At 38.5% G+C, this 19,292-nt stretch overlaps 1 protein-coding gene across 2 annotated transcripts in view; it reads left to right on the top strand.

The window, feature by feature from the left end:
- The first annotated feature begins 529 nt into the window (after positions 1-529).
- Positions 530-19,292, top strand: part of PPP2R2D (protein phosphatase 2 regulatory subunit Bdelta) — a 39,404-nt gene continuing 20,641 nt past the window's right edge. The window contains exons 1-2 of one of the 2 annotated variants that reach the window (XM_026670702.2): positions 530-1,024; positions 1,273-1,365. In XM_026670702.2, coding sequence (XP_026526487.1) covers positions 1,018-1,024; positions 1,273-1,365 — 100 coding nt within the window. In that variant the 5' untranslated portion in view covers positions 530-1,017. The remainder of the gene's footprint in view (positions 1,025-1,272; positions 1,366-19,292) is intronic. The other variant, XM_026670703.2, reaches the window with a different exon arrangement.

Genomic DNA, 19,292 nt, shown 5'->3' with positions numbered 1-19,292 from the left:
GGATGGTGGGGAATGGAAGGATTTACACTCCTTGCAGACAGCTGGTCATTTGCATTCTTTTTAGAGGGTCATTGAGGTCACCTGGAGGTTTATCTGTGTTATCAAGGTCATCTGAGGGGTGGATATCAGCCGTATCCCTCCCTCTCTGTTGAGAGAGGGCTATTCAATTTGTGACATCGGTGGCCTCTTTGACCCCTCTTTCAATCCAGCGGTCCTCTCTGTCCAAAATATCACTCAGGAAGGCAAAGGTGGCTAAGAAGCGTTGCCAGGAAGAGAGAGAGGCTCATAAGTTACCCGGAATCGATTAATAAAGGCCATTCTCCAGCTCTGGGGGCGAGTGGGGGTTGTCCCTTTCCGGCAGCCCCGCAAGCTTTAAAAAGCTGAAGCCCTGTGTTGAAGGGGGGGCGCGGCCAATCCATAGCAACAGAAGAGCCTCCGCACAGCCGACCCTCCTACGGCAATAAGACCTGTTTGAGCTCTAGGGGGCGGGGCCGAAAGGCAGCCCCGCCCCTGGCCGATCCCAAGTCCCGTGGACTCCGGGCAGGCGAGATTTGCCGGGCGTGAAGTCGGCGTCCTCGAGGTTGGCGACAGGGCGCCGGAGCTTCCTTCCGTGGCTCCGCGGGGAAGCCGCCTCAGCCCGCGCGGGACGGCAAGGCTGGCAGCCACAGCCTCAAAGCCCTGACCTCTCTCCCCACCCCACCCCTTTCGCCCGCCAACCGGCCACCTGGGCCGGCGTGAAAACTTCCCGAGAGCTTCATCCCGGGGCTCGTCCTTTCCCGGCCGGCGGAGGCTGGCAGGAGGATGACGTCACCGGATCAGGCTGACCGGCAATGGGCGATTTTGAAACCCCCGAACCTCCGGCGGCGTCGGCGCTGGCTGTGGCTGCAGCCGCAGCACCAGCAGGTCCACCAGCAGCGAAGGAGGCGCTTGTAGCGGCTTCCCCATCCGTCCCCGTTGATTCTTCCGCTCCGCGGGCTTTTGCAGCCGGCGGTCTCCGCCAGCCAGACGCCGCGCAACATGGCAGGTAAGGGGCACGCGTGGTGGCGGCGGCGGCGGCGCTGCTGCTGCTGGTGGTGGTGGTGGTCACGGAGGCAGCGGCGTCGGACGGAGGCAGGCCCGGGGCCCGCAGGGTAGCCTTTGGAGGGCTAAGCGGAGTCCGAACGGCCCCGGGGATAGCTCGCCAGGCCTGGGCGGCATCCGGGCCGCCTCGGCGACCGGAGAAGCTGAGGTTTGGCGGGCACGGTCCCTGCTCACGCCGCTTTTCCTCTCCAGCAGGGGTGGCCGGCGGAGGAGGAGGCGTCGGCAACGATTTCCAGTGGTGCTTCTCGCAGGTGAAGGGGGCGATCGACGAGGACGTGGCGGAAGGTAAAATGCGGCGTGGCGAATGACCCCTGGCTCTTAAGAGGCCGTCCCGGGCCTTTGCTTCCCTTCTCCCTCCGTCCCAAGCTGGCTCTCCACCTCCCGCAAGCGGTGGCATCTTTGGTGCGGCCCCTTGAGTTTTCAAGGGAGGTGGCTGAAACAGTGGCTTTTTTTTTTTTTAAAGCCCCGAATGCCTTTTCCTTCCTTGCACCTTTGGGATGGGCTTAAACCCGGACCACATGATGGGGCTGGAGGGATGGTTCCTTTATTTGTTGAGCAAGTAAGAAAGACGGTGCTGTTTCACTAGCATTGAAGATGTTACCTAGTTTGGGTAATGAAATGCCAAGGACCCCCCTCATGTCAACCCCCAAGCTACAAATATTCTCCTTATTTAAAGTACCGGTGCTGTTTGTTGAAGGCAGGGGTCGGGTGTGAAGATGCAGAAAGTCTTGGCTTTGATGATTGGGTGCCTTTAGGATGAATGCAGCATGATTGATACAATAAAAATTAACCCCAAGATATTTGCAGAGTATTGAGACCCTCCTTTTTTCCAGATTACTAAACTGACATGATGATGAGAGATGCTGTCTTGTAGCTTCATATCCGAATTGGAAGCCATGAATTTTTCAAAGGCTTAAAGGCCATTCATGATGGATGCAGCATGATTTATACAATCCTACCTGTAATTTTTTTTAAAAAAAGCTATGCCCAAGACATTTGCAGGGTATTGGGACCCTGTTTTTTTTTATTACTAAAATTGCAGGGATTATGGTAGATGCTGTCCAGTAGCTTCATGACCCAAGTTGGAGGCCATGTATTTTCAAAAGCTTAAAGGCCACTTTAAGCTTTTGAAAACTTTATCAATCTATCAGTAATCTGTATAATTCTTTACCCCATACCTCTGGTCCTTGGGAAAAGAGTGCGAGATGCTGGGTCTGACTAAGCTGCTGCCATCTCTCTCTCTCTCTCTCTCTCTCTCAAAAAACAAAAAAACAAAAACTTTATGTTCTGGAGAAATACTAGAATTGGATAATGGAAGGAAAGAGGAATGCAGGAGTGATTAGAATAGCTGTCAGTATTTCCTGGTTCTAATAATGCAGCTCTTTTGTCTTAATTTAAATAATTAAAACATGAGCCTTTCTGGCAATGCAAAACTTTTACTCTTAATATGTTGATTAAGCTGATCAGTTTGGAACAACAGTAACCTTTACCCGTATTAATAGTTTAGCCTCTAACATAATTGAGATACATCATTAGCTAAATTCACTGGGATTTATTACCTGGCAAATTTACTTAGAATAGGAGGCAAATTACTGCTTTAGGTTCTACATTGCTGATTAATTTTCTTTGCATCACTTCTTGGAATTGTAATTGTTCAGGTTATCTTTATGATATATTCAAATGTACTTTTGAAAATAGGTATCTTTAAAATTATATTGTCTGAAAGATGTTAATTTTGTACTTTGCAAGAGTTTAGACCTATTGCAGGAGAGATTAATGCAGGCTGTGGACTGGATGAAGTACTGAAACAACTTTAAATACTAACAGTGAAAATAGTGTCCTTTTCAAATTACTATATTTTATTTTTTTCCAAATAGAATTGAATTATTTAGTATTTTATAAACAAGTCTGTAGGTAAGGGGGTTTTATACTTCGTTGAACATTTACGTTTTTCAAATGTGACAAGTAGTCCAAAAAAGTTCATTTGAGCAATGCTTGGTTTTTTTTTCTTACTGTTTATGCATAATTTAAAAAAAAACTTTTCTGTGAATCATTAGGGTGTGCATACTGCGATTTATAACATGGTAAGTGTAAAAGAACTGTTCCCATTAGCTATCTCTGAGAGGAGAGTGCTTCATAGGAAAGAAAGTAGTACAGCATTCCTATACATGTACTTGCATTGTTTTTAGACACTGCAATGACGTTTGATAGGCTTTACTCAGTTCTGTAATTGAATAGCAGACAGCCATGTAATGCTAGTAACAAACTGTCTACATGCTTTCCTATTGAGCATAGCTAATATTTATGTGGAGAGTAGTATTTGGAGTTCTATTTATAGAGGAAAAAAATAGCCCCACCCATATTTGTTCAATTCCAGCTATGTTGCATAAGAGGTCAGAATTATATGTATAAGCACCTGGTCTTATTGTACTAGATATCCATACTATTAAGAATATTAAGTGCTGTTGTGTTTTCTGTAGTAGTGGGGCCACAGAACTTGCTCTATCTCCAGTTGTTCCTTGTATTTAAAGGAAGAATCTAGGCCACTGAAACACACTGGGTTTGGGAGGTGGGTGGGTTGGAGAGAAGATGGTCAGCATTTTGAAACTTCTTTGAGCCCTCCCAAAGGTTTACTGATATTTCTGATTTATGGGCACTAGGTATGAGTTAAATGATAATACATTGTAATGTGGGCTGTTTTTATGATATTCAGAAATGCACCTTTGGAAAGAACTTCTTATACTTTGCCTTTGGTGATGATTATATAATTTTGAGGGAATATATTAAAAGTGATTGGTGCTTCTGTTTACTGTATTAGACTTAGGTTCATGTGTGATGCCTCTTGCTTATACATTTGGGGAGCAATAGACCTGCTTTCAGAATATACAGAGGTGCAATTAGAGAGACAAAGCTGCAACTTACAGTAAGAGGTACCATTCAACGAAAAATGGCCTGTTGTGCATTTAATTGATGTTTTGATCCTAAATTGTTCATATTTGAAAATAAACAGTACAGGTAGTCTTTGACTTATAACAGTTTAGTGACCATTCAAAGTTACAGTGGGACTGAAAAAGTGAGTTATGACCAGTTTTCACAGTTACGACATTTGTAGCATCCCCATGGTGATGTGATCAAAATTCAGATGCTTGACAACTGATTCATACTTATGACCATTGCTGTGTCCCAATGTTATGTGATCACCTTTTGCAACCTTTTGACAAGCAAAGTCAATGGAGAGCCAGATTCATTTAACAACTGGATTACTAACTTATCAATTGCAGTGATTCATTTAACAACTATGGCAAGAAAGGTGGTAAAGTGGGACAAAACTCACAACAAATATCTAAACAACATAATTTTTGGTCCAATTCTGGGCGTCATTTGAGGACTACCTGTATAGGATTTTTTTGTTAAAAATTGAAATGTTTATTCATGGGGCTTCATAAGGAAGTCATGTTTGGTTCCATAATATATTCATAAACTCTTGCAGTTTTGTGTTGTTTTTTCTTAAGCCAACATAAGAAATCATGCAAGAAGTATATTATTTTCAGCATGAGCAAAAGTCACCCTAGATATGAAAAATGAAATTACAATGCAAGTATTATGTTTAAGAACCAGATCAAGTACATCACATAAATAGTGAGTTTATTCAGGGTTAAATTATATATGGATATTTATGAAATTACTCTCGTGTTTATTTCTGATTTGTGGATCCACATCCTAAGCTTCCTTACTCATACTGAAGTACTGTGCTTCTTAAAGGGGCTTACACTGAAGTAATTAGTGTTAAACTGCAGTTAATATTGGGCTGTAGGAATGTAAGGACATTATGCATGTTCAGTCTGCAATAAATCCAAATGAGTTCTAAGTGAAATTAAAATAAGAATATAGAATAGTATCCTAATAAAATATAAAGTATTTTAAAGCAAGTTTTATTGCTTTATTAACTGTTGTCATGAAATATAACTTCTGCTAAACAGCTTACAGTGCTATCTCTGTGCCATAAGTGCATGGTGTATTGAAAAATTACCCACTTGCTAAGCCTTGCTCTAGTCATAGAAAGTATTATGTGCATTTAACTGGCTTCAGTTATTTATGTATATGCAGTTTCCAAAGAATGTAAACAATTTATCTTTCAAAAAATGTTAGGTTTTTTTTTTTTGTTTTTTTGAAGTTTGTAATCTTCAAAAATTTTTGCATATTTTAATTTGTCTTTCCCATAAAATAAGTTTGCAGTGGGATCTGTTTGTATCTGATTCAAGCTCCATTTAGGTGTTCTAGTGTGGGAAAGAGAGGACTGAGACCACAAAGGCAAGTTTCAGGATGTCAACCAGGATTATTTTGGTTCTGCCAAACTTAAGACAGACTCCTTTGACTGCTGATTGCTGTTCTAGTATTTGAAGGCATTCAACATTTGTTAGTGCAGAGAAGTCCTGTTGTATCTTATAGCAGAAATTCTCAAACTGTTTCCCCAGCAGGTCAAAAGCAACTTAGAAAGATGTCAGAATGTTCATTACCTGTTCAGACTTGTGCAGGTAAAGTTCAAGCACTGTTAAAACTCCCTATGGGCTTTGCCTTTGCAATCCAGCTGCATGTTTGCCCGACCAGAACAGGGGCAAGTTTTGACAATGCTCCTTCTTTGCCAGGGCAAGCAAAGCAAGAGCATTGTCAAGAGTCACTTTGATCTTTGGCTGTCATTTTGTTTGTGCAAACCTGCAAGGGACAGTTGTATTTCAGAGTATGATAATCCTATGGTATATAGACTAAAAATTTAAAAAATACTGTTGCCCAATCCCAACACCAATATGACCAATTATTTCATTTATTGAGGTAGTCATAAAAGCTCAATTTCCATTTTAGAGTATTGCAGATCTGCAAAATTTAAGGACCACTGCCCTATAAACACTAACGATGCTATATTGTGACCTGCATGTGGAATGAGAATGGTGGCTGTGCCAGGTGTATATATGTTAGAAAATATTGGCCACATGTTCATGTATTGTGCAATTGTTTAACATAAATTATAAACCTTCCTGTCAAGTATGGAACCATCATTATGATCAATATACAGGATAACATAGTAAGACATTTCAGGCTGCCCAGTTATATGCTCATTCCTACTATCACTTTACATTCTAAATTTAAAGCTTGCTTTTATGTATCTACCAACAGAAAGGAAAGATGTAAATTATTCTAAACCAACAGCAGATCTAATAATCATATAAGTATATCATCTCTTATATAAAAATGTCCCAGTATGAAATATTTTCAGATTAAGTAATCTCATTCCTTTGGTAACAAAAAGATTCTTTAAGTTCTGTACATTAGTTTATAGTTAATAAGAATTATTCATCTTTCATTCAGTTATAAAGAAGTTTCCCAACTGCTTGGCAATCCATTATCTAGTTCACAGTCCAGCAAATTTTTAATGCTGAAGGCTACATTTGCTCCCTCCACATACGCATAGATAAGGGTTGCTGCATGCATTCCAGTATCATAATGTGGGGGTGGGGGTTGTTAGGTGCTTTGAGGAGCATATATGTATGGATTGCCTACACATGTTCTGAACATAAATGACTTTACTAAAAAGACATTTTTTTCTAAGCATTACATCTTCCTCTGTACTTTGATAAATGGGCATCTTGGAGAAAGCTGCTTTTGTTTCTCAAGCTGCAGAATAATTGAGTGCTTTAAGGAGGGAATTTTTATTTTGCCACATATCTTGCTCATATCAGGCCCAACTTATCTAATGTGTTAATTGATTTCAACATATGCGTTCAAAATAGATTTTATTGTATGTCTCTGTGAGTACCAGTAGCTGGATGATTATTTTCTTAAGTACCTATTGTACTGACTCACACACTTAACTTTATTTGAAATTAAAAATTCTAATAATTAAATTAGAATGTTCCAAAGTGCCATCTCAAGAATGCCCATGGGTCCTACATAACCCCCAAGCAGATTAATAAAAAATAAAAGGAAGTGTGCTTACTTGCCAGGAAAGACACAGATAAAACTGTTTGAAGTTTTATCATCCTGTGAGTTTAGGAAAAGATGTTAGGGAGCAAATTAAACTCTTTGCTTTCTGGTGAATTTACATAGTGTGCTTAGTTACAACCATCATGCAGCCATTTTGTGAATATGTCACTCCTATAGTAATCTTGATGTGTCAGTGTTCTTAATGTTTCCTCAGTATTTCAAGTGTTTCCACAAGTAGCTTATCTACCTGCAATTTAGGACTAGGAAGCCTGCACATTATTTCATACAAATAAATAAAAGGTTACTAATTATTTGGTGTGTAAATCTCTCTCGGACTCACAGAATAACAATACAAACAGCAAATAACATCAGTAAAAGCCATCAACAGTAATAAGACGTTCTCTGCAAAGCTAAACAGTCACAGTAATTCTGTTAAAACATTTGCAAGAACTAATAAAAAATAAGGCTAGTACTGATGGCCTAAGCTGTTTACTATTCAGCATAGTGGTATGTGTTCCATTTAAATGAAAGAGGGGGAGGGAGAGTTGGACTAAAAAAAATAGCATTGAGGCTATGATCATAGCAGATCAAGAACAGGCACTAAGTACCAGATCCATGGAAGCAGAGTTCTACCACATTAGTCCAAGGTACAGACTGCAGGCCTCAGAGACAGTCCAACACATAGTGTGAGGGTATAAGATACAGGCAGGAGGCACACATTCTAAAAGATAATCAAGTAGCTGGCATTGTTCCTAGGAACATCAGCACAGAATATGCGCTAGATCCTCCTACGTCAGTTAGGAGGGTACATAGGTAAGGGCAGACAAGCAAGTACTAGCCAATCAGCCAGACAACATAGCAGTTGACCAAAATACAATGTGGGTGATTGATTCTAGCAGGGCCAAATGATAGCAACATCAAGAAGAGGTGGTAAAAAACTGGAGAACTGCCAGAGCCTGAAGGAGGAACTTGAAAGGATGTGGAAAGTAAAAGGCCAAAGTGGTCCCAGTGGTGATAGGAGCACTTGGGCCTATGACTGCTAACTGGGGGAGTGGCTCTGACAGATCCCCGGAACTAAATCAGAGCTCTGTCCAGAAGAGTGCAGGGTTAGGAACAGCTAATCCCAGGCCTCTGGTAGAGGACCCAAGAGTGAGGAACACATACAGAAATGCATTTTAAAAACTTCAATTAAGGGCTTTGCACAGATGACAATAAGACAACAAATATTCAACACTATTGAATTGTTTTCTTTTAGAATAATGCAATAAGAGAAGGTGTATATTATCTTCTATCCAAATTTCTACAGAAATCCATAGTAAGTGATCTCCATGAGCCCCAACCCCTTTGATAACTGCCTTCTTCCCAACACCACTTTAATGTTATTACCTGCTTCTGTTGCTAGCCCACCCCAACCTATAGTACTCCTAGACCAACAATACTGTCTACCAAAGTCCAAACTGAGCATAAAGCATAAGTCCATTGTTTTCATCTCGATCTCTTGCTAACAGAGTTAATAAAAGCATCCTATGAAATGGTAAGGTATCAGTTTGGCATCTCAGGTTATTTAAGCTTATTAAATATTACAATTAAAAGGATAAAAACTATGTTAGTCAAATTTTAATTGAAATTAAATTGAATCCTTAATTTAAAATGAAAATTTTGGTTGTTTCTTGTCCCTTCTAGCGTCCAGCCTTCCAAGTCCCTACATTTTTTTTAAAGAATTCAAAACACCAGCGTTTTTTCACACAGAGAATTCTTATAATTAATTTCCAAATCTTATTTAAACACCATCTGGGGCTTTAATCCATTTATAATTTCCAAACAATATTCTAATCACCCTGTTCATTGCAGAAAAAGAAATTTATAAGTCATTGTATTTACAACTTCCTTTTTTTGCCAAGAATTGACAAAAGGTCACACAGTTTTTTCAGACTTGTCAATCCAAAGATTGTTAATAGAAACCAATTAAACAATAAAAAGTGATTAGTGAAAGAAATAGGCAAACCTAGTGTCCTTTTTAAAGGTGCCAACCACGATTTCAGCAAGATGGTTTTCCCTAATCTTTAAGAATTCTAAACTTGCCAGGGACCACTGTCTGGCAGTCTCTTCATGGGGACCAACTGTCGGAAGCACTTGTGGGCTATCACAAGCCCCCTCCTTGTCTGGAGAGGAATTACGAAGAGCCATTCTACTCTGTCTTTCATTCTACCACAATCAGCTCTGCTTTTGACAGAGCCGTTTTCAGTTTACCATTTCTAAGTTCGGTATCTCAGATTGTTCATAGAATAAATCTTAAATATAAGCAAACTACTAAGTAAACTAACAAATTGAAAAGATTGTGCATTACCTAGTTTGGTAATGAAACGTCTGTGAAAAAACAACCAAGCCCAGAGGGCACCAAGGATTCACAAACTGAAAAGAACTGTATTTAAAGAGCATACAGGTAGTCCTCAAATTAAAATGATAATTGGAACTAGAATTTCCATGGGTAACTGATGCAGTCATAAAGCATGGCATTACATCATCGCTTAGCAACTGCAACCTTAGTAGTGCCCATTGTTATTGTTAACCGAATTCTGCCAGTTGTTAGTCTTCTGAAGCTTCTGAATCCTACTACTTATAGGCATTTCTTAGGCTTTGCAAAGCGTTGTGAGAAGTGTATATTCACAGTTTGGAGAATGGTGGGAGTGGCCTTCTTGCAAAGTTTCCAAAGGCCTCTGAAACTTTATGAAACATCGCAAAAACGAAGTGCGGCATTTGGAGAACAATGTGAGCAGCCTCGAGAAGAAAGGTTGACATGGTCAGCAGTTGGCTTACATAGGGCCAGGCTGGGTGCACCTTATCAGTGGGATGAAGACACTGAAGGTCAGCTGGGCATAGCAGGGCCTGTGGAGGTTTACACTCTGGTATTGGGATGGATGGATGGCCACAGAGGTGGTGGCGATACTGTGTGGTGGCACTGAGGCGGGAGTAGAGGTCTGGGAGCCATAGCAACCGACTGAGACTGCTGAAGACCCTGGGCCTCTGATTCAGTGCCGCTGCTGCTGAAGAGTGCCAATATGCAGGGCACCAAAAGCAGGAAGATAGATGGGTGGGTGTATCCAGTTGAAGCATTCCTTGTAGTTGTAAGTACAAGCAGGCTGCCAAGCGCCCAAATTTTGAGCATGTGACCATGGGGGCACTGCAACAGCTGCAATTTTGGCGGCCAGATGTTAATGCCTTTTGTTAAGCACCATAGATTCAAATGGTTACTAAGTGAATGATTGTTAATATTGACTAGATTGACTAGTTAGTTTGCTATTGGGGCACTACCTATTTTCCTTAATTGATCTAAATAAGTAGTGCCTCACTGAATTTAGTCCATAAGTACAGGTAATCCTCGACTTACAACAGTCCATTTAGTTGACCGTTCAAAGTTACAACAGCGCTGAAAAAAGTGACATATTGCAGCATCCCCATGGTCATGTGGTCAAAATTCAGATGCTTGGCAGCTGGCTCATATTTATGACGGTTGCAGCTCCCAGGATTATGGGATCCCCTTTTGCGACCTGACAAGCAAAGTCAATGGGAAAACCAGATTCATTTAACAACCATGACACTAACTTAACAACTGCAGTGATTCACTTAACACCTGTAGCAAGAATGGTCGTAAAAGGGAGCAAAATTCACTTAACAAATGTTTCACTTAGGAACAGAAATGTTGGGCTCAATTGTGATCGTAAGTTGAGGACTACGTGTAGTTTACATAACGTGAAGTTGAATGTGCTTAAAGATGCAGTTTAACAATATATTTCCTAAAGCATGATTCCTAATTATATCTTACTTTTGGTCTAATTTATATATGATTTGCAAATTTGAAGTAGTCAAAAGTATAACATAAACAATGCTATCTTTACATCTAATGATGTTTTTAGTTATTACTTATGGATAAAATTATTAATAAAGTCTCTGAAGTGTAGCATGTATATACTGTTAGTCTACTTTCAAGTACAGTTCAACCATGTTAAGACATCTCAAAGGCAAATCTTATCTGCTTGCCCATCACCTGCAGCAATTATTTTCACAATTTCTTGGCACATTCTATATTTTCTCACAAATATCCTAGAAGCAAATACATTCATACACAGAATTGGTTTTAAAATAAAATATCAAACAATACTCATAAATTGTTAAGGCTTGATATAGGAATTTTGGTGACAAGCATCATTCATCACCACAATTAAAAGTACACGTTTAACATACCAGTTAAAAAGATGAGATTCCCCACTCCCACCCCCACCCCTCGTGCACTTTGGGAACAGCAGTTTTACAGCTTTAAAGGTCATAGCTAGAATTAGATCTAGAATTTGGAAATGAATTGTAAAGCAGACCACCAGGCATTAAAATGATGTTACGTTTTCTGGATTTTTTAGAGGCAGACATAACTGGTAGCTCTCAAATTTTTGAAGTTGGTATAGCTTGCATAGGGTCTTAAGGTTTTCATGGGCATTCCCAAATAAAAAGAAAATTGAGAGGCAGCAAGAACATGGCAAATTCAGAAATAATTAGAGACTGTGTGCTTACTGAAGTTAAAAAAAATGCTTCTCATACTATAGCCATCTGTGTATCCGGTAGCAAAACTAAATTAAGGAATAACCTTAAATACAGCTCCTTTACAGGGAATACAGTCCAATCCAGAGATATTTAATCAGTCAAATATTGAAGGTTTGCTTGCAAGCAAATTCAGTGCAGACTCACAGCAAGCAAATTTGAGAGACTGAACTAGCTGATGGCAGATAGATAGATCACTGAATGATTCTGTGAGCAAGTCAGTCTGCCTGCTTTGCCTGATTTTGGGGTAAAAATTGCTTTTTTTATAAAAAAAAAAATCAATATTTACATACATGATATGTTGTGAGTTAATTTTGTGAGTTTACTTGCAAGCAAATTTTATGTGACAGACTGAGCTAGCCAATGGCAGATAGATAGATTTCTGAATGAATCTGTGATTCTGTGAGCAACTCAATCTGCCTGCCTGCTTTGCCTGCTTTTGGGTAAAAGTTGCTCTTTTTTATAAAAAAAAATATTTACATACAAGCCGTGCCCAGCCAGTCACATGACCACCAAGCCACACCCACAAATTAGGCCACGCCCACAGAACCGGTTAGTGGTCCCTGGGATCTAAAATTATGAGTTTGGTGGTCCCTGAGGTCCAAAAGGTTGGTGACCCCTGATTTAGTGGGTTGGCTATTGGGTAATAAGGCAGCAGACACACTAGTTGCATCTCTTATCTCACCCACATGCCCTTAGCAGTAAAAAAAATCATAATGAAGAGATAAGTGGACAAATGAAAGACAATTGCAACTGTGGTTGTTCAGGGTTGCCTCTTAAGACGTTTTGAAACCTGAAATCAAAATTAAGTTAGAGGTGCACACACTGTTTTATGTAAACAGTTCTTTGGCAGACTCATTCAGGATTAGATTTTAGTTGATCAAATATTATTGATCGACTACTTGATCAAATAAGTATTTTCAACTTGCAGTGACAAATGAGTCGGGGGGGAGCAGATGAGGGAATCACCACAATGTGATATTCTCCGTTCTTCTTGAGCAGTTTATATTCTATCTCCTATTATATCTCCTTTCACTCATGACACACCCAATTTAAGCAATCTCTTCTTCCTTTTGTGCTAGAAATACATTGTATTCTTATGAAACTTAACAGTATAAATTCTGCCAGAAGGAATATTTCTCATGCCACACCTGCATCGACTAAGAATACACAAGACTGTCAGCTAAAGACTAAGACTCCCAAGGTGTATTACCACCAAAATTCCAGGGTCTTATCCTATAGAACAGAGATCTTCAACCGTTCTGGGTTGGCAGATGGTGGGGGGGGGTTGCCTAAGGGAGAGGTGCGTGTGCACAGCTTCATTTGAGCAGCAGGTGTATGCCTCCCTGCAAGCACTTGCACGGGTGGGGCTGCACGCACACACGCTTACCCATAGCTTGTGCAGCCCAGGGATGGGGATTCCTGTTACAGAAGGCAGGCTAGCTTATAGCATCAAAGACAGAAACAGTTATTAATAGAAAATTAATAAAATTTATTTTTATTATTTTTAAAAAAGACAAACAATTATATACACGCTGGAAGTTTCTGGGGGTAAGAGTATAAACTAAGTGGGAATCTAGCCTGAATTCAAGCTTTGTCCTGTCCTCCTATGCTGAGACTATCTAGTTTCTTAAATTGATTTGCTAAGTACCAGCCATCCGCTTATGGGTGCCATGAGTCCTTTTGCTGGCTATCAACAAAATGCAGGGTGGACCATTGTTATTTTTTATTAATATGTATAAATAGCATACACTATAGGTATATAGGTCACATATTAATATCTTGATTTTTTTGAAAAAAAAAATATCTACCAAAATGGTAACCAGAAATGAGGAAAATAATGATTCAGTATAGTTATTTTTAGAATTAGTAATGTTGGTGGAGGGGAAATGCAAGCATTCTGTTTTTTTGAGTTTTTTAATAATCAACACATAACATGCACAAAAATAAACTTTAAAAAAATAATGTTGCATTTTTGTAGCATAGTTCAGGAGCATAAATTAACATCTCTTAAATATTAACATACAGTGAAACAGATATAAATCCTTTAAAAGTCTGCCCTGTATGAGGTGATTCTGCCAATCAGTTTTTTTGTTGAAGCATGCTTACTGATTGCATTTATATTCTACCTTTTTCTGAGACTTAAAAAACCACAGGCCCATATAATTTTAGTCTTATGGCCAAAACTCTTGCTGAGAGAAGATTGTTAACACTTGAAACTATCTGTAATCCTACTGCAATTTACAACATGATCGGAGTTTAATTTAAGTGTTATTAATAGATATTGAAATTCTGATTAAATGGACAATACTCAAAAGATATGAGTCATTTACACATTGATTCAACATTTACCATCTTTGTTGGAAAAAAATGTAAGGCCTCTAGAATAATCAGCTCTCGTAAAGAAGCTGGGTCTTACGTTTCAAGCAATGAGATGATGTCTGGTATGAGTTTAGAGCAGACCTCCAGTATTTATTGTTTTAAAAAAAAAACATTGCAGGTAATCCTCGACTTTCGATCACAATTGATCCTAAAAGTTCATGTTGCTTAGTGAGAAAGTGAGTTTTTCCCCATTTTATGATTTTTCTTGCCACATTTGTTAAGTGAATCATTGCAGTTGTTCAATTAATACCACGGATGTTAAGTGAATCTGGCTTCCGCATTGACTTTGCTTGTCAGAAGGTCGCAAAAGCTGATTACATGACCCTGGGATAAAGTCTGTTTTGAAAAATCGGAAACCTTACATGAATTTTTGTTGATACAAGAATACATCAAATTGGATGTTTTAGTAAGTTCACTTCCTGAAGTCTTTGGGACATGCAGACCACAAATATAGAGCAAGGAGGCAGAAATCTTATCCTATCCTATCCTTATCCCATGAGGATACAAAAAAGTAAATAGAATATGATAAAGAAAAACATAGAGATAGTTGCAGGTATTCAGATGATTCATCACAAAAAACCCATACATCTTTAATACTTAAAAGAAAGAGCAAGAAAAGAATAAGATCTTATAGTCAACAATAGTTGGGACAGTTGGATGTTTTAGAACAGGGGTTCCCAACCTGGGGTGCGAGACGATATTCCAGGGGGTGCGAGAAAAGTCCAGGTAAATAATAGGATATTGGCTATATGTTGGCATTTTTATTTATTATTTATTTCAGGGGGTGCGAGGTTCGAGTGAAATTTCTTTAGGGGTGCGGGGCGAAAAAAAGGTTGGGAACCACTGTTTTAGAAGAATGAAGAAAAAGGGGAAAAGATAAAGATTGTATCATAGTTACTTGATAGAAAGAAGGGTGAAAGTTAAACTCTATGCTTTTTCTCCACTTTTTCTTTACTTTCTATTTTTGTTTGTTTTGCATACTTTTACTCTACCCTGAGGTATGATCTTATTCAAGATGTCTTATTCAAGTCCATGTCAATTTTCAGATGCCTAAGACTTTAATGTGTAGTCCATTCCTTTTATCTTTTTAGTTTGTTATATACAGGAGTTTAAAAACTGTCTTAATGACAGTTGATTTAAACTTTTGCTCTTTTCACCAGTGTTATTCTGTTCTTGGCCATTTCTCCAGTTCCTTACATTTAAGAATAATTTATTCTCTTGGGCGAGTGATCTATCAATACTTTTTTTACCTAGGACACATACTTTCACTTCCTGAAGTCTTTGGGACATGCAGACCACAAATATAGAGCAAGGAGGCAAAAATCTTATCCTATCCTATCCTTATCCCATGAGGATACAAAAAAGTAAATAGAATATGATAAAGAAAAACATAGAGATAGTTGCAGGTATTCAGATGATTCATCACAAAAAACGCATACATCTTTAATGCTTAAAAGAAAGAGCAAGAAAAAGAATAAGATCTTATAGTCAACAATAGTTGGGATAGTTGATTTGCTCAGAAAATGGAGGTAATTTTGATATATCAACATATTTACTGATTAGATTGGATACAAAACTAAAGGAGCGGGCTCTCTCACTCTCTCCTTCCCTCCCTCCCTCCATCTTTCTAAACAAATAAGTATAATTTGGTTGGCTTGTTTACAGATTATATGAATAAAGTCACTGAATAGACTTTGGTTTCTGTTAAGGTTATAAGCCACAATATAAAAACATGATTATTTGTTAAATTACTGGTTGTAAGCAAATGGAAAGTGGTTTTTTTGTTTCCGATGTATTGTGGTTAGTTTTCTGCTCTATCCAAACCTTAAATCATAATTTCTCATTTTGGCCGGGAAATTCTGGAATTAAAAGTCCACAAATCTTAAATTGACACAGTTGGGAAACGTTGGTCTAAACATCCTCAGAAGTATAAGCCTCTTGATTTCTTGTCATAACTTGGTTGGATTTTTTAAGGCATAGGACATATTCATTTCTATTTTGGTTTGCGTTAGTTTGTTATCCAGAGTCATATGGTCTGGGCCAGGGGTCACCAACCTTTTGGACCTCAGGGACCACCAAACTCATCATTTTAAATCCAAGGGACCACTAACCGGTTCTGTGGGCATGGTCTAATTTGTGGGTGTGGCTTGGTGGTCATGTGACTGGCTGGGCATGGCTTGCATATAAATAATTATAAATATTTATATAAATATTGAATTTTTTTATAAAAAAGAGCAACTTTTACCCAAAATCAGGCATAGCAGGCAGGCAGATTGAGTTGCTCACAGAATCACAGATTCATTTAGTGATCTATCTATCTGCCATTGGCTACCTGAGTCTGTTACATAAAATTTGCTTGCCGTGAGTCTGCATTGAATAATAGAACTTTCAGTCCTAAGGAAGGTTCAGCTGTGCTTAAAAGCAGAGCCGAAGATCTAAAGACTAGCTAGAAAGCAAGAAATGCAATCATTTCCTGCTTTCTAGCTAATCTAAATCTCCCGGCATAGCAGAACAGGTGATGGTCGGAAAAAGGAAAAATATCAATTTAGCAGGCAAGTTTGCTGGGTAAGAAGTGAGTGGGCGGGGAGGATTCCCGTGAGCCATGTGGGCAGCGCAGCTTTGTGTTTCTGCGCAGCCTGGATTAATTGCTTTGGGGAGGTGCTCTGGGGGTGAGATTTCTCTGTGGCCCACCAAAATTTTCTTGCAGCCCACCAGTAGGCCATGGCCCACCAGTTGGCAACCACTGGTCTGGGCAAATTATAGATACTGTTAACTAAACATCTTGATAAGATGGGTAAAAAAAGAGAAATAGTGTGTCTGAATAAGCTGTCAAATGGTAAGAGCTAGTCATTAACTGAAACTAGTGAAGCAGCAAAGATGGGGATTGTTCAAACAGGATAGCATAATCTAAATCAAATCTGAGAGCCTGTTAGATGAAACACAGACCCAGTCGAGATACGTTTTTCATATGTTTACCATTTGCTGGGTAAACTTGGGTAACAGTTCTGTAATAATGATGCCCCCTCAAGTGGCATCATTTTCCCCTTAATTTATCTGGGCTGCCAAAATTCAGATAACTCTGAGATGGTCACAAGTTTGCTACCCAGCTGCATTGGTTGTACAAAGTTAGATACTAAAGATATAGAAAACCTGAGGGGAGAGGAAAGTTTTCTTTTTTTTTTTTTCTTGTAATCCTTTATCTTTTTATATTCATTCAATATAAGCCTTCCAGTGTATCTAACTGTTTAGATCCTTGCTATAGATACAACATGATGATTTATGCTTGGCAGAAACTATTATTATATCCGCAGTTAATATTGCTGTCTTTCTAAAACAATCAAGCATTTTATTTCACAAATCCAGGATGTTTGTATAGAATTTCAGTATTTTTGATATTAAACTTTTCTTGGATTTAATTGTCATTGTAAAATGTTCTTTTTGTTGTGGTTTTCTTTGTGATAATAAAGCATAGCATTTTCTGTGAAGTAGGCGATTTTGCATTTTGACTGTGCTAGTTTTGACCTTACTTTATCTGAGAGGTAATAAAACATAGATTAAGGAGTTGCTATGTTAAGGTTTAGAGCCAGAAACTGACTATGGGGAAGGGAAAAATTCAAGGCCAATCAGGAAGCAAAATCATAACTATAAAACCCTTGAACATTATCTAATCTCTGTGTATAATCCCTTCTTCTCTCTCTCACCCTATTCCTTTATTATATTCTGTTAGATAAGTAGGATCACTGTTATATTGACAGTTCTAATATTTTTAGCTTTTTGATTAATAATAACCAAGAATAATGGGTTAATAATAATAAACAAATCTTAAATGCTAGGGCAGCAGCAGAACCGATTAGAGAATCAGGATGGTTTTTTTCTTTTTCCTTAAAAATTTTCGTACATGAAGATTTTGGAGGATTTAAACAAAGCACCAGTCAAACAAGGAAGACATTTATAGTGCTTTTAATTTTTTTTCCCTTATAGCAGTAAAAGAATAATGTTACATTATAATTTCTTTTAGTTCCCTTAATCCGATTATATACTTTCTCTCCCTAAATTATAAAAATAATGTAAGCATCTTTGTGATGCTGCCATCTGTGTGTTTATGTGGGTCCCTCCCCCTTTTCATTTTGTTCACTCTATAACAGTGAAAACGTTAAGTTCATCGGGGTCTTTTCTGCTACATTCTTTCTCAATGGACATTAAATAATTTTTTTTCCTAAGCACTCAGTGTTGTAACAACATTACAATTCTAGTGAAACTGTTAATCCTTAAATCCATTCTTCTATATAGCATTAAGTAGATTTATTTTTAAAAAAAAAAAACCATGACATAAATTTAGTAAAATAGAAAGCACTTACTGAAAATATAGTTAACATTTTCAACTTTACAAAATCTACAAGTAAATAGCTTTTCAGGTTAAAATTTCTTGAATACTTTTAATTTTTTAATGAAAAACTACTTTATTATATGCTATTACTCTCAAATAAAAATAAGACTTGATTAAGTGATCAACTCAAGGTAATTCTAGGCAACTTACACAAAGGTCAATAACCTAACAAAAAGAATGCAGACCACAATTCATAAATAGAAAAATAATAATAAAGTAGGAGTCCAGACAGAAGTAAAACCATCATCCAGTAAGTCCCCAACATACAACAACACATTCCCAACACTTTTCAGGAAAAAGCCAGATCCTCACAGTGTCTGTGGAGATTCTCAGTCATCCAGGTCATAGGTGCTTTTTCAAGAGGCAACTGGACTTTTTTGTTTTTATCTGAAGACATTTCGCTTCTCATCTAAGAAGCTTCTTCAGCTCTGATCCTCACATCCTTTCTAATGGCTGGCAGAATTGGGACCAATCATATGTTGAAACAAAGGTTATTCCAGAAGATAGTTTCCACTATGTAGAAGGCAGGCTACATGCATCCAAAGATGGCATTGTTTGAGTGAAGGAACCCAGATAACACCTTTCCTGTGAGAGCATGTGAGAGAACCAGATATCCTGAAGAGAAGGTGGTTTCTCAAGTAGGGCTTTAAAGGTGATAGCTAGCATTTCGATTTATACCCAGAAGCTGCTAGGCAATACATGCGTTGAGGAATGGTATTATGTGAGTATAGCAAAAATTACTATAATTACCTGTATTGCTGTATTCTAGACCAACTATTGCTGGTGTTCAAGGCAGCCCCATGCACAATTCCTGTAATGATCCAATGGAGAGATTTATTTATTTATTTAGCATATGACATCTGCAGAAGCCATG

This window comes from Notechis scutatus, chromosome 4 (assembly GCF_049901735.1).
Source record: "Notechis scutatus isolate UNSWTSFEM ecotype Mainland chromosome 4, rNotScu1.2, whole genome shotgun sequence".
Taxonomy (NCBI): domain Eukaryota; kingdom Metazoa; phylum Chordata; class Lepidosauria; order Squamata; family Elapidae; genus Notechis; species Notechis scutatus.
The sequence above is the reverse complement of the archived record's forward strand: the minus strand, read 5'-3'. Positions and strand labels throughout refer to the sequence as shown.